Consider the following 15,048-nt stretch of genomic DNA (forward strand, 5'->3'; position numbering starts at 1 on the left):
AATGTCATTACTACCCAAAGCAATCTACACATTCAATGCAATCCCCATCAAAATTGCACCAACATTCTTCTCAAAGCTAGAACAAACTATCCTCAAATTCGTATGGAACCACAAAAGACCCCGAATAGCCAAAGTCATATTGAAGAAGAAAACCAAAACGGGAGGCATCACAATCCCAGACTTTAGCCTCTACTACAAAGCTGTCCTCATCAAGACAGTATGGTATTGGCATAAAAAGAGACACATAGACCAATGGAATAGAATAGAGAACCCAGAACTGGGCCCACAAATGTACAGTCAGTGTTTATTTTAAACATTTCTTTGAAATTAACCAATGATAGTCAATTTATTGGGAACATTTTTTTCCTGAAAATAATTCCATAAAAGCATATATCCAAGTCCCTACATTATTGGTTAAGTATGCTAATTGATGTCTTCTAAATGCAAGTATTTCCCCAGAATTCTTGATTTTAACTTCATAATCTGTATCTTAAAATAAGAAACACTTTTAACACCTGTGTTATATGCATACTAAATTATTCTACTTATTTTATTTCCACTGCATTTAAGTTATTATGTGAATTTCCCATCATGAATTTCATTTCCCTTGTAAGCCATTGCTTTTTAAGTTTCTAAGAGTAGCATTTAGAATTCTCCATTATTTGCTGAGTGCATTCTTCATTTTTTTAAATTTTTTTAATGTTTTATTTATATTTGATACAGAGAGAGACAGAGCATGAGAGGGGAAGGGGCAGAGAGAGAAGGAGACACAGAACCGGAAGCAGGCTCCAGGCTCTGAGCTAGCTGTCAGCACAGAGCCTGACGCGGGGCTCGAACCCACGAACCTGAGATCTGACCTGAGCTGAAGTCGGGAGGCTTAACCGATTGAACCACCCAGGCGCCCGCATTCTTCATTTTTTTAAACTGTAATCCACTGAACAGCAATGCCACTATGAAACGCTGTGGAACTAATGTTCCTATGCTCTATATCACATTATACTGTGATTATTTATATATTCAACTCCACCTTGAGTTGTGATGCCCAAAGGATATGAAGCCATATTTCCTGTCATTTTTTGTAAATTTTCCATATTGTGGTTGTCAGTAGTTACTGAGGAAATGTTATTTCAACGAAAGAGCCTATGGAAGCCTAGACTTCATTTTGGTTTTTCATTTATCATCAGGTAGTGACTCTCATGTGCCCCTAACAGAAGAAGGCTTCCTGTAGGGTCACCTAGCATTTTTATGACAGGTGAATTTCCCCAGAAGCATCTCAGCATGAAGATAATGAAAATAATTAAACCAGAAAAGTGATTTCATAGTTTGAAATCTAGTTCCTTCTTCTAAGCTTTCTGCATTACATGTAGATCCTTTCTTTTCAAAAATTTATCTAGCGTGTCTTCAGATAACAAAACTATAGTTAAGTGTGGAGAAAAAAACAATAAATGTATATACTTATATATTAATAAAAGTTGACTAGATATAGGGTAACATTTAACATGTTACGAAGCAGGGGCACCTGGGTGGGTCAGTCAGTTGAGTGTCCAACTTTGGCTCAGGTCATGATCTCACAGTTTGAGGGATCAAGCCCTGCATCGGGCTCTGTGCTGATGGATCAGAGCCTGGAGCCTGCTTCCAATTCTGTGTGTGTCTCTCTCTCTCTGCCCCTCTCCTGCTCATGATCTGTCTCTCTCTCTCAAAAATAAATAAATGTTAAAAAAAAATTTTAATAAAAAATAAATGTTACCAAACAATACTACATGGTTGTAGCATGGGTTGCTGTTTCTTTATTCAGAGATTATTTCTATTAGGACATTTGTCTATTCTTAAAAGTAATTTATCAAATTCATAACACTAAACACTAAAAGGAGTAAATTTTGATGTAGGTCAATTGTATCTCAAAACACCTTATTTTTAAAAAAGGAGGTTGACTGATTTATAAAAGGAAAGATTAGAACTAGAATGTATCACTCACTTTGCTCTAGGCCCAGTCTCCACATCAATGATATAAAACATTCTCAAGAACTCACAGTTTTTCCTCCATTGTGTTTCCAAAGTTTTCTGTGTGTGAGTTGCAGTTTCACTTAGCCTTTGATGTCAAGTTTTGATAAACTGGTTTCATTGAATTAGTGGTGAATCATATTGAAAATAGGAAGGAAAAAAAGGACAAATATGTTGACTTTTAATTTCTGTGATTCCAACCCTGTTCAGTTGGCCTTTGGGAGATAATTAGTAGATCATCTGAGGCCAATCAAATTTGGCTTCCAGTTTACAAACCAAATTATTGCAAAGGATCTGGTCACTATGAGCCCATCTTGTTGTTGTCATTGGTCTTTGGCTTTGGATCCAGTGCTGTTAAATACACACACACACACACACACACACACACACACACACACACATTTCTTGCATACTTTGGCTAATGAATCAAAGCTTAGATAAGCAACCTCTAGGAAATTATTTTTGCCTCCGGCTTTGTTTGTTCTGGCTAGGCAGTCATTGATGCTACTCCATCAGATCGGGCTCTTTCTGACTTCTGCCGAGCTGGACAGGTTTTGATGCTGTGTTGAATAATCTTTATTTAGAGTCCTAAAGAAGAATGTTTCTTGTTGATTTTACCCCCACTGGCAATTTGGACAGTTGTTTTACATCAGTCATGGCCATCCATTTTCAATATATTTCAGATACTTCACCAATTTGAATTTCGTTTTCTAATTAAGCTTTAATTTAATTTAATTTCTTTAATTAAGCTCTAGCTTAATTAACATGAATGGGAATGGTTTATCTTGGTGAAACAGTGAAACATTCTCCCAAGAATACTACTTTTGTGCTTCTTTATCTGTGCCTTCCACATGAAGGTAAATGTAAAACATTTAAGTGACAATAGACCTCAGGAACCAAATACACGCTTTAAGATTTTGTTATCATATAGAACTGATTTGGCCCTTGACTGCACACACCAGGTAGTCTAGTCTGGTTCCATTGCCTTAGAGAAGACTGAGGCATAGGCATTCTGCAGAGATTCATGACATCTTTTCCCCACACCCCTTTCAGCTTTCTGCCTCTCCCTAGCTTTGATGCATATTCACCAAAGACAGAGGGCCCTATGGTAGTTAGCCAAACAGGTGTTCAGCTGTGCTGATAATAATTTTTAAGTCATCTTTCCAAAAGAATCCTGCCATCCTCCTAGGAGGAGGTGAGCCTGCAGTATCATCCCAACTAAACTCATTTCCTGACATTTAGTGTCTTCTCACCACACTCAGTTGTCTTTAGAGGTTTGTTTATGTGTGTACACACACACACACACACACACACACACACACACACACATCCCTTACAGCATGCAATCTGCATTGGCATTATTTATTTACTTCTTTGTCTCCCCAGGAGCACACTAGGAATTTTATAAAGTTGGGCATCTTGGCTTATTCATCTCTGTATCCTCAGCACTTACTATAGTGTATGGCATATGAGAGAACCCAACAAATGCAATAGGACTGACAGAAGAGAGAGAGGAGTTCAAAGCAAGCAGAAACAAAATTTTAAAGTCCTAAGTACTCCCAGCTGAGTTAGCCCTTAAAGAATTTAGCTGCTTTTATCCCAGTCTCTGAACCCTGTTCTCTCACTTAATAGACTCTTTTATTAATAACCAAATTACCTAGTTTGTTCTGCTTTGTCAGAAACTACTGTGATGGAAGTCCAAATAGTAAATGATCTATTTGCACTCAAATGTACTTGAAAGGGATTTACAGCCTCAGATTAAGTTTAATATTATAGTGTAAAATGGTGAAAATTTTTCTATAAGTGGAATTGATGGTCCCATAATTAAGGGAAAGATCCTGAGAAAGCAATGAGGATTCAGTGTAAAGGTATTTAAAGTTGATTCAGGAAATCTGTTAGAATAGAAAAATGCCATGTCCATATATTAGGAATTCTATATTCTTTATGTGAAGAAATCTAAGAAATAAAATCTATGTGGAATCTGTCTTATCATATACACCAAAATGCTTATTCTGATGGCCAAGAAAGTGAAACACTGGAGTCAAATCACAGAATATTTCTCCAGAGAAAAGGGTAAATATAAAAATTTTACATACCTGGGATTTAATCTATGATATTGGCTTAGTCATCAGAAGGGCAAATTATTGGGAATCAGAAATTCATTTCTACTAACTTGTCCCTCGGACAGACTTGAACAAGTTGATCTGTTTCTCACTAGTCAGATAATTGGAGAATATAACATTTTTAAAAAGATAGTTAAGCTGGCTCCTTAAATATCATGTCTTGTTAGGGAACTGGAGGTAGGGATTGGGCTGATGGATGTTTTACAGTTCCCATATCCCATTAAGACTGCATTTAACCCGTACTTACACCTTCCTTAGGGCCTCCTCATATCAGAAAATCTTTCAAATAATTATACATATTTTGGTTCCTCAGCATCATCCTTCTATCCAAAATAGGAATGCTCTGCTACAATTGTCTATGAACGACGTTCGTAGTAGATGAAAGTAGATGAAGACATATCCCTAGGTTCTTTACACAGCCCTAGATGAACCATTTGAAATGCTTCCAAAAATTGACCAAGTACTTCAGTAATACCAGTAGCCTTCCTCCAGGTGCAAAGTACCTTATGGATAGAGATTGTATCTTTTTCACTTTGGGTAAAAACGTAACAATAATGATGGTGATGATAACAAATAGAAAATGCTTATTTGAAAATGGGTGTTTTAAATATGTAAATATGCATGTGTATCCTGTGTTGTGTTTTAAAAACGTAAGTTAATCTACTCTCTCAGCAACCCCAGGGAGGGGTTACCTTGGTTTTTTCCTAATTTTAGATGTGGAAAATGAGGTTTAGCAAGATTAAATAACTTGCCCAGCTCACATAGCTAGTAAATGGCAGAGTTGGAGTTTACCTTAATTTTTTTTTTAAATGTTTATTCATTTTTGAGAAACAGACAGAGTGTGAGCGGGGGAGGGGCAGAGAGAGATCGGGAGACACAGAATCCAAAGCAGGCTCCAGGCTCCAACCTGTCTGCACGGAGCCCAACGCACGGCTTGAACCATGAGCTGAGAGATCATGACCTGAGCCAAAGTCAGACACTCAACCGACTGAGCCACCCAAGCACCACGAGAGTTGGAGTTTAATAAGCAATGAGTATGTATTCAGTTGATGGCCTTCCAAAAAAAATCTTGTTAAGTAAGATTCTATTTTCTCAAAGATCTCAACCAATAAGGGCCTCTGCCATATCTATTCTTATTTGGAGTCTCAGCCTAGATTTTTTTTGTCAAACAAAACATCCTACCCCTTTCTGTGATTCTTGTCCAGACCCTTGTCCATTGTGGACCATTTTCTTTTTCAGTCTGTTTATTTTGCTATTACTTTATTATATAATTTCAGCCTTAAGAAGCATATTTGAAAAAAGCAGGTACAATCCATTAATGAGAAAATCATTATTTTCAAATAAGGCTCCTAATGACAGATTTAATTTTTTTATGTCTGACTTTCATAAGTAGTTTTACATGTAAATCTTGCATAAGTAGTTTCATAATTTCATGGGTAGTTTTACATATACATCTTGCATACTTGAACAATTTCCCATGGGGAACAAGGCAAAATTATCAAGATTGCAAATGTTAGTAGTTTTAATAGTTTAGAACTTTTCATCTATTACCCCCAAAATTAGAAATAGGCCCTTAGAACCAGTCTCCAGGATTCAACATTTTAGGCAGACAATCACACCATTATCTGAATAAAGCAAACTGGATTAATACCTATCGAATCCTTTTTTAGTCTTCTTCACCTGGCAATCTGATCAAAAGATGATTCACCAATTTGCACCCTCATTCCTTCTGAGCCCTGGCTCACAATTCATCTCTAGAAAATCTTCCCTAATTAACTATACTCTGCTCTGATCAGCCTTTTGCTTTATACACTTTCAGTATGGTCTGGCACCCAGCTTGCAGGGAAGAGAAAAGGATATAACACAGTTTTTGCAGAGATAAAGTTTGAAGTGAATCTGTGCCTGTATTACTCACGAGTTCATTGATTTTATATATACATGTGTTATATATAATGTGCATATGGTTCTCTTCCTCTGTTCTCACGCACTGCTGGCTAGCATGGTTATGCTCAGGATTGTGCTGGGCCCTAGCTAAGCACCTGCTTATTTTTCAGCTCTTCCAGTGCTTTCTCCTGTGCTTCAGAAGCTGCAAGCTGCTTACCAAGCTGCAAACTGTCGATAGAGGGTTAACTTCATCCTCCTCATCTCCTTCCCTGAAATCTACAGTCTTTTTTGCTTTCTAGTAGATAAAAAGGGCTAAGTTATTAAAACTCAGAGATAAGTTTCCCACTTAATTATCCATGGTGACAACTGACCTTTTCCTCTAAAGTATTATGTTTAATTCAGTCTTTTAGAGACTACTAATTTTAGTTGTAGCTTACTTATTGCTTCTGTCTAATAAATTGTGGCATGGAAGATACAGAGCCAATGGTATATTTATATTCAGTGAACATTTAATTTAACGTTTAGGTTATTTGCCTATACTCTTTGACTTGATTTTCTGCTCAGTAATGATCCAATTTTTTCCTTTGCCTCTTGTGCTTGTAGCAATAAGAAAACCGTCATGTCGTGTTTTTACCCCTTCCTTAGCAACAGCATGCTTATCTCTGATAGTAACAGACTTCACCTCTGCATGCCTTTGACGAGCACACATAAACTATATGCTGAATTTAATAAACTATAACATTTTCCTGGTTTCAGTGTTAAATATAAACATCCAAACTCCGAGCCACACCTCAAATATGCAGCATATTTTGTTCTTCTGTCAAGAACTGTCTTTGTTATTGCCCTGTTAAGCAACTCTGTCCTTTCTGTGTCAAAGACAGCAGGAGGCAGCACCTCCCAAAGGCAAAGAGACCTTCAGAGCTGCCTTCCTGCCTAGGTGAAGTCTCAAGGTTCCAATTTTAAAAGACCAAAATGGAAGAAGGGGACCCCAGCATAGTGAGGGAGCGTACAGCCATCCTGCGAAGGTGTACTGAGCACCGTGCCTCCAGAACCTGCGCCTTCTTACTGGCCCGTCCTCTGATGGCGACTTGCAAGATGGCGACTCTGCCTCCAGGCACTGCATCGGTTTTCCCAAGCAGGGACAATGGTGAAGAGGGAAGGCAAAGCTGCCTCCTACCAGACCTCACCCACTATTGAAGAGCTTTCTCAGAAGGCCCACCAGTTCCTTATATTTACATCTCTTTGAACAAAATTAGCCTTAAAAGAGACTGAAAAATGTGCATTTTTAGGTGACCCATTGCCACTGAGAAAAACTGGGGTTCTTTTGATGAAAAGGAAGGGTAAAAGGGATATGGGATAAGCAAATAGTAGTGTCTGCTTCAGGAATAATTAGTCTCCACAAAAATGTCAGGTTGGGGTGCCTGAAGGGCTCAGTCGGTTGGGTGCCCGACTTCAGCTCATCATGATCTCAAGGTTGGGTTCGAACCCTGCATTGGGCTCTGTGCTGACAGGTCAGAGCCTGGAGCCTGCTTCAGATTCTGTGTCTTTTTCTTTTTCTCTCTTTCTCTCTCTCTCTCCTCCCCTGCTTATGCTATGACTCTCTCTCAAAAATAAATTTAAAAAAAACCATCAGGTTAACCTGGACTGAATTCTATCTAAAACAATAACTGGCATTAGTATCTATAGCCTAAGTTCAGAATCTAGGTTTTGAAGTGAAATTTAGCAGCATGTAAAGAAATTTAATGTTTTTTGCCACTGGAAACAATATTTGGACACTTTAATTTTCTTAAGTCCAGTTCAGCGATAGAAAAATAAATATAAGAATTGTTTTAATTCTGAAAATACTCTGCAAAAATATCTGGTGACTTTTCTACCAGGAAGGTATTTCTCTTTGGAAGGTCCCCTCTCATATAAAATGGATTAGGTAAGAAGAAATAGTGTGCTGGGATTCTCACAGCTTCCTTTGAAGGCCTCTTTAATTCTAAAAGATCTAGATAGAAAGACAAACTGATAGCATTTTGTCAAATACACAAAGCCATTTTATTCGTATACTGGGGTAATTCAGTCTTCCTGGCAAGATGTTTAGGCAAAACACTTGAGTGTTTTCCTGGTGTGTATGTTCCACCTGCGTTGGGTACTTTCCAACACTGATGTAATTCCATCTAGTTTGATGTTGAGAGTATAAAAATTACAACAAAATACAGTCGACTATCATCTTAGTAGCATTTACTGTAGTTTTTATTCTATGTAGGCACTAATTGAGAAAGTGCCTGAGCATATGATTAAGCAGAGTTGGCAGCTGCCAGTGTGATGAAATTTGGGAACGATAGGAAAGCTCTACCCAACAGACAAGGCCTTTTAGTCATGTTGAGAGGAAAGGCTGCTAAGGCATGTTAATTAAGTGCATGCTATCCCTAAAGAGAGGAGTTTATTTCAAAATAATATTCTATAACTGTTAGTATCTTAGAGTAAAGGAATGTGTCCAATTATTTACTATAGGCATTTAGGACATAGGTGGAACTCAAGACAGATAAGTTCTAGTAAGAGTAAAAGCAAAGTCCAGAACAACATGACAGTGGGGAGCCCAGCCCACTTGGAAGTAGAGTTAAACATGCCTAAAGTAAGAGTCCCAAAGCCAATGGAAAGGTACCAAGACACACTGACTGCTTTCCACTCTTGCCCTCCAAGTTCCTGGGATGCTATGGCCTTGATCAGAAGGGAGAACGTGTGTATATGTGTGCGCACACATGTGAATGCATGAGCACACACATACACGCACACAATGGATTGTTATTCAGCCATAAAAAAGAATGAAATCATGCTATTTGTGACATTTATGGACCTTGAGGGAAATATGTAAGTGACATAAACCAGACAGAAAAAAGATACCATATAATGCAGTAGGATATTTAAAAACAAAACAAAATTGAACCAGAACCAAAACTGAGTTCATGGATATGAGAACAGAGTGGTAGTTGCCTGAGGTAGGGGTTGGGAGGTAGCTAAAATGGGGGAATGGAATGAAAGGTACAAATTTCCAGTTATAAAATGAATCTAAGTCATAGAATGTATAGCATGATGACTATAGTTAATAATACTGTGTTGCATATTTGAAAGTAGCTAGCAGAGTGGATCCTGAAAGTTCTCATCACAAGAAAAAAAAATGGTAACTATGTATAGTGAGAGATGTCAACTAGATTTACCATACTGATCATTCTGCAATATATATAAATATCAAGTCATTACCTTATACCTGAAACATGTTATGTCAATTACACCTCAATAAAACAAAGTATCAGGTATCTGTATATATTTAATTGTTTAAGGACCCCCTTGTTGAAGAATACAGTCCTCTGAGCTCTAAGAGAATGTTTCTTTTATTTATATATTATTAGAGTGGGTAGATTTGGGGAATGTTTCCAACACATGTCTTAATAAGCAAATGATAAGGCCAGTTGATATCTTTAAACTGATTCCTGTATTCCCTCATGTTATGCTTTCCATTGTCCTCTTTTAAGGCCTTACTTTGACTCATCCACTTTTAACTATCTACAGCCAATAATAACTTCTACAAGGCTTATCTTCATTTTTCCTCATGACTGTGTATCTAATTCCACACAATCTAATCCTATTCCTCCTTGATTTGTGTAGAATGAGATCAGGTCTGGTCGCTTACAGATCATAACTGTTCTAGGACTGACTTATACATTGAAATGTATTCTTAAACCCTACCCATAAAGATCCTTACGTTATCATTGGCAAGGGTGGCATGCATTGGAAGTGTTTTGACAACACTGAATTCAACACACAAGACATTGTCAAATATTCTCAGATTCATCTGAGTAGTGAATTATAGGAGTAATATAGAGAAGGGATTTGGAGCTTTGTAAATCATTAAATCATTCACCAAAATTGTAAAGTTTTTGAAAAATAAGAAATATCCTTCTTCTCTCTCTCTCTCCCTCCCAGGTAAAGAATGGGAAGATAGTTTTCAATGTATCAAGTATTTACTTTTTGTCTGAAAATTTAGTATCTTTATTTGGCTTTGTCTGAGCTGAGTTACAGCCATTGTTATTTAAAGGAGTCTGTTTCTCTTTGTAGATGCAAGCCAGTTATGTGACACACTATGAAAATATTTTCTCCCTGTTCTGGGTTCTGGAGCAGCTTCTTCAAAAGGAAACCAAAGAAGGCAACCCTTCAGGTATAGGGCCTGATGACCAAGAAGTCAAGAAATTTCTTCAAAAGCATGATGAAACTATTTTCCAACTCTCTGATGCATTTCCTTTATTTACCTTTTATTTATGGAGACTAGGCATTCTCTTAAACTCAGTCGAAACTTGAAAATAACTTACTTCCTTAGCAGTTTACTAAATGTCAGAAGCATATGGAAGTATGAAGATCTTCTGCTTAAAAGATTTCAAGAATGTTTTTTAAATGACATTTTAAATGGGTCTCTAAACATAATCATTAATTTAGTAGTTTTAAATTGTGTATAAAAGATTATGAGGCACATTTCTATAATAAAATCAGCCAGTTTCAGCTGAGAATGCCCTTATTTCCATGTAGCTGTATTTTATAATATATTACTCAATATAGCCTAGCTCTATTATTCTCTGTAATGGACCATTAATTGTCTGTCTCATAAGTGATATTTACATTTTAAAAGATTTATATGTAATAGATACTAAAAGGGAACAGATCTTAAAAGTTTTGTTGCTTTATCAACAGTCTTTAAGTGGTTATAAATGAAATTTTTAAAACATTCTTTCTACATAGTTTCACACCCATCATTGTCTATCATCTTAGAGGGAGTCATGTAGAAGAGTCTTTAACATTTATAGACCTAATGGCCCTCAATATCACAAAATGAACATATCTGTCAAGTCATCTGAAAGTACTATTTCATTGCTTGTAATGTTGTTTGTTTTACAAGTGTTGGTTTTGATTTTGTTTGCTATATATACTATTCCTGTTATTGTAAAAATGTAGTTAAGTCATTAAGGATATTTTTGTAAATCTAACATCTGTCCAAAATATACTTTATACTTATTGAAAGTATATTTATACTTATTAAAGTTTTAGTTGAATTTTCCACTAAATTGACTTCATTTCAGTTATTAAAATCATAACCAACTAGCTTAATGAGCACACATTATGTACTTTCCTATGGTGCAATTTTGGGCACAACAAATAGAAATTTTTTTCTTAATTATGTGTGATATTGCTTCATAAGTTAATTACCATTCTTAAATGCCACTGGTATTTAAAAATAACAATGTATAGAAAAGTATATCATCATCTGCCATAATTATTTCTAGCTCTTTAGAAAAGAAAGTTTTAAAAGTATAATACTGAAACTCTATGTACCATTCACCTATTGTTATGAAACAAACTACTACAAAACCTCAGTGGCATACAACAATAAATATTTATTTCTCGGGGGTCTGTAGGTCAGTCACTTGGGGATCGGCTCATCTGAACTGGGCTCTGTTGGAAAAGTTCTGCTCACGTTGCAGACCCCACTAGGCTAGGGTCTTTATTATAAGCTGGACTTTGGTCTCTTCCACCTGTACTTATTCTGGGGCCCAGGTTAAGAGGAGAGAACTACTCAGGGCAGTTACTCAGGCTCTTCTGTGGCAATGACAGATTGGTCAGAGGAAAAGGCTAGATTGAGAAAGTTACAGTAATCTATCTACTTGAATTAGCCAAAGTACACCAAATGGTCAAGCGCAGAGAACCCTCTGCCCAGAGTGGGAGAACTTGCAAAGCTACATGGCCAAGGGTATAGAAGAAGACGAAGAATTGGGACAAATTGTTTACTTTACCATGAACACTAGAAGAGTAGTCCATATCTTGAATTAGGATGGATTTTTCTAATATTTGATCCCTGAGAAATATGGCCATTTGTAGGAAAGTGGATGGACCTCGAGGGTGTCATGCTAAGCGAAATAAGTCAGGCAGAGAAGGACAGATACCATATGTTTGCACTCATAGGTCTAACAGGAGAACAGGAGAAACCTAATGGAGGACCAGGGGGAAGGGAAGAGGGAAAGAGAGTTGGGAAGAGAGAGGGACGCATAACTTGAGAGACTATTGAATACTGAAAATGAACTGAGGGTTGGAGGGAAGGGGGAGAGGGGAAAAGAGGTGGTGGTGATGGAGGAGGGCACTTGTGGGGAAGAGCACTGGGTGTTGTATGGAAACCAATTTGACAATAAACTATTAAAAAAAAAAAGAAAGAACTGCCTAAGTATTATGGAGTATGACTGACATATAGCAAATGACATTGTCCTCTTTTTTTGTTTTTGGTTTAATATGAAAGTTCTTTAGTTTTAAGAATCTATTACTAATAGGAGACAAAGCTTGTGTAAAGATAATATAAGCCTAACATTCAAGACACTGAAGTAATTTTATAATTCATATATATATGTATATACATATACTAATATTTTCTTTGGATGTTTTAATCTAGCTGCTTATACATTGGTGAACTTTGTATTTCAGACAGTAGTTCCAAATGTCCTATAGCCAATCCACGGGGACACCAAGATTTACAAATAACATTAACCTCATTTGTCTCTGATCTATATGTAAAACAGTGGTTCTCAAACATCATCATAGGCCAGAGTTCTCAGCAACACTTTCAAACATGTTAGAAATACAGGTCGTTGGGTCCCACTTCAGATCTACTTCAGAATCAGAAAGGCTGGGGTGGTGCCCAGAAGTCTGTGTTTTATCAAGTCCTTTAGCTGAGCCCACTAATGTTAGAGAACCATTGCTATGATCATGGATTTTACTGAACAGGAAGGTGTAATACATATAACATCATTCACAGAATAGAAATCCAATCATATTAAGTCATTTCACTGAAGATTTTTTAGCTTTCCCTCTATGAGCCTTAAATTCCAAAATAGGATTTGGGGGAACTTAGTTATTCCTGATTCACTTAAAATGAGTAACAGTTTTACAAACATATCAGTCGACCCTAATAGCATTCTAAACAATTACCATCTTTACATTTAGTGTTTAGTTCCTTTACTAAAATTACCCCCTATTGGTGGCATTACTATAATCTAACTTTATGAGACATATTAATTATAGATTTCTGAATTAGTCTTTGGTATAAAGTGCAGAGAGATGCAGATATGATGGCACTTCACTGTTAAGTGGGCACCCCCAAATAACATCAAACTATTCATTTTATTCCCAGAGATCTGTTTTTAGAGATAAGGTAAATAGATTGCTATGAATATGTTATTCTGTATCACAGCCATAGAGATGAAATTCTACCTTCTTTAAATCCTTCTGGAATATGGTAAGATATAAATAATTAATAAATGCTTGCTTGTTCTCAACTCTTGTGTTTATTTCCACCATGCTGCATCCTTACCATGTTACTGTGAGCTCCAAGTTGCCTGAGGACAGGACCCTTGACATAATGAAGGGACAGAGAGCTATCACTGCTTTAACTTTAACAACTTAACTACTAAGACATCTTCATGAATGATTAATGATTTCAGGAGCATTATAAAGGCCAGACATTCAACCAGCAGGGAAAAGGATGTCTTTGTTATTTTGCTCTCATGTACACACTGAAATTTGACATTTGTTTTGTAAAAAAGAGATCCAAATCTTTTGAAACAGATTCTAAAGTTTGTACCTTGTGCTCTTTAATGGCTCCCACCACAAGGAGTGGCTACACCTTTGGTATCTTTTTGCCCTAACTTGCATCAAAGATATGGAGCAGCCCCCAGAACTTCCTTGTCATGACCTTCCTCTCTAGGGCTCTACTCAGGGCATTCCTCTGAATGGAGGGGTCACAGGCCTTTAAAATGTGTGGCTTATTCCCTTCCACAGTGGCCCATGACCAAGAAGTAGAGTTCACCAGATATGACCAGAGGCACCTTATCTTGCAACTTGATAAAGTCTAGGAATGAGCACACCAGAGACTAGACTGAGAGAATATGGTTACTCTGATTATTAAAAAAAGAAAAAAAAAAACAGCTGGAAATAACTCTATAGAAATGTGAGGATGACTCCAACTCCAAATAAATATACTGATATTATTCCTATGTAAAAGCTTAATAATAATTTCTGACGTTAGTATGATCTTAGCTCATGTGTCTTCCACACAAATCATATAAGCCATGTGCCTTTGCACCATCACTTTATGAAGTCTGGTAGTAATACCCAGCATGCTAAGCCCTTGACATGTGCTAGGCACTCCACCAAGCCCTTTAAATTTATTGTTTTGCTTAATCCTTCTAACAACCTTTGAGGTAGGTATACTGTTATCCCAGATAGATGAGGAAGCAAGCACAGAGCATGTAAGCAGTTTGCCCATGGTCACAAGACTGGAATAAAAAGCTCAGAGCCATGATTAAAATAGCAGCACGCCACAAGTCTTCATTCTCAGCATTCAACTATCCAGAGCTGCCACACCCTAACGATGCAAAAATAGAAACTGAGTGCAGAGAATAGTTACCCTAGAAGTAAAACTTCAGTTTGCATTCTTTTTAAAGAGTTCTTCTCAGGAGGACCTGGGTGACTCAGTCAGGTGGCTGGCTCTTGATTTTGGCTCAGGTCATGATCTCACAGTTAATGAGGTCAAGCCCTGCATCAGGCTCTGCACTGACATCATGGAGCCTACTGGGGATCCTCCCTTTCTCTGCCCTTCCCCTTCTCCACCCCTCATAAATAAGTAAATAAACAAACATTAAAAAAAGTTCTTAGACATATGCCTCATACACTTACAAGAATTAAAGTAGTGGGAAATTTACACTCTATTAAGTAAAATCAGATGATTGAAAGCATCTTGTCATGTATAGAAGAATAAAAGAAGTGTGGTAAGAGGTTTCCAATTAGTGGCATTTGAAACAGATATAAATTCAACTCTAGTATCTGTTTTTTAAGCCAGTGAAACACTTTCTAAGGAAATGCAAGTTAAGTCTTCCAAATGCAAGGATCCAGATCAGACAACCATGTATGGATTAGACTTAATTCCTAAGTCTTAGACATGGAAACAAATAAGCATAATTTC

At 37.0% G+C, this 15,048-nt stretch overlaps 1 protein-coding gene across 1 annotated transcript in view; it reads left to right on the forward strand.

The window, feature by feature from the left end:
• Positions 1-11,102, forward strand: part of MEI4 (meiotic double-stranded break formation protein 4) — a 211,541-nt gene extending 200,439 nt beyond the window's left edge. The window contains exon 5 of the mRNA XM_029944995.1: positions 10,110-11,102. Within this exon, the coding sequence (XP_029800855.1) occupies positions 10,110-10,349 (240 nt within the window). The 3' untranslated portion in view covers positions 10,350-11,102. The remainder of the gene's footprint in view (positions 1-10,109) is intronic.
• The last annotated feature ends 3,946 nt before the right edge of the window (positions 11,103-15,048 follow it).

This window comes from Suricata suricatta, chromosome 7 (assembly GCF_006229205.1).
Source record: "Suricata suricatta isolate VVHF042 chromosome 7, meerkat_22Aug2017_6uvM2_HiC, whole genome shotgun sequence".
Classification (NCBI taxonomy): Eukaryota; Metazoa; Chordata; class Mammalia; order Carnivora; family Herpestidae; genus Suricata; species Suricata suricatta.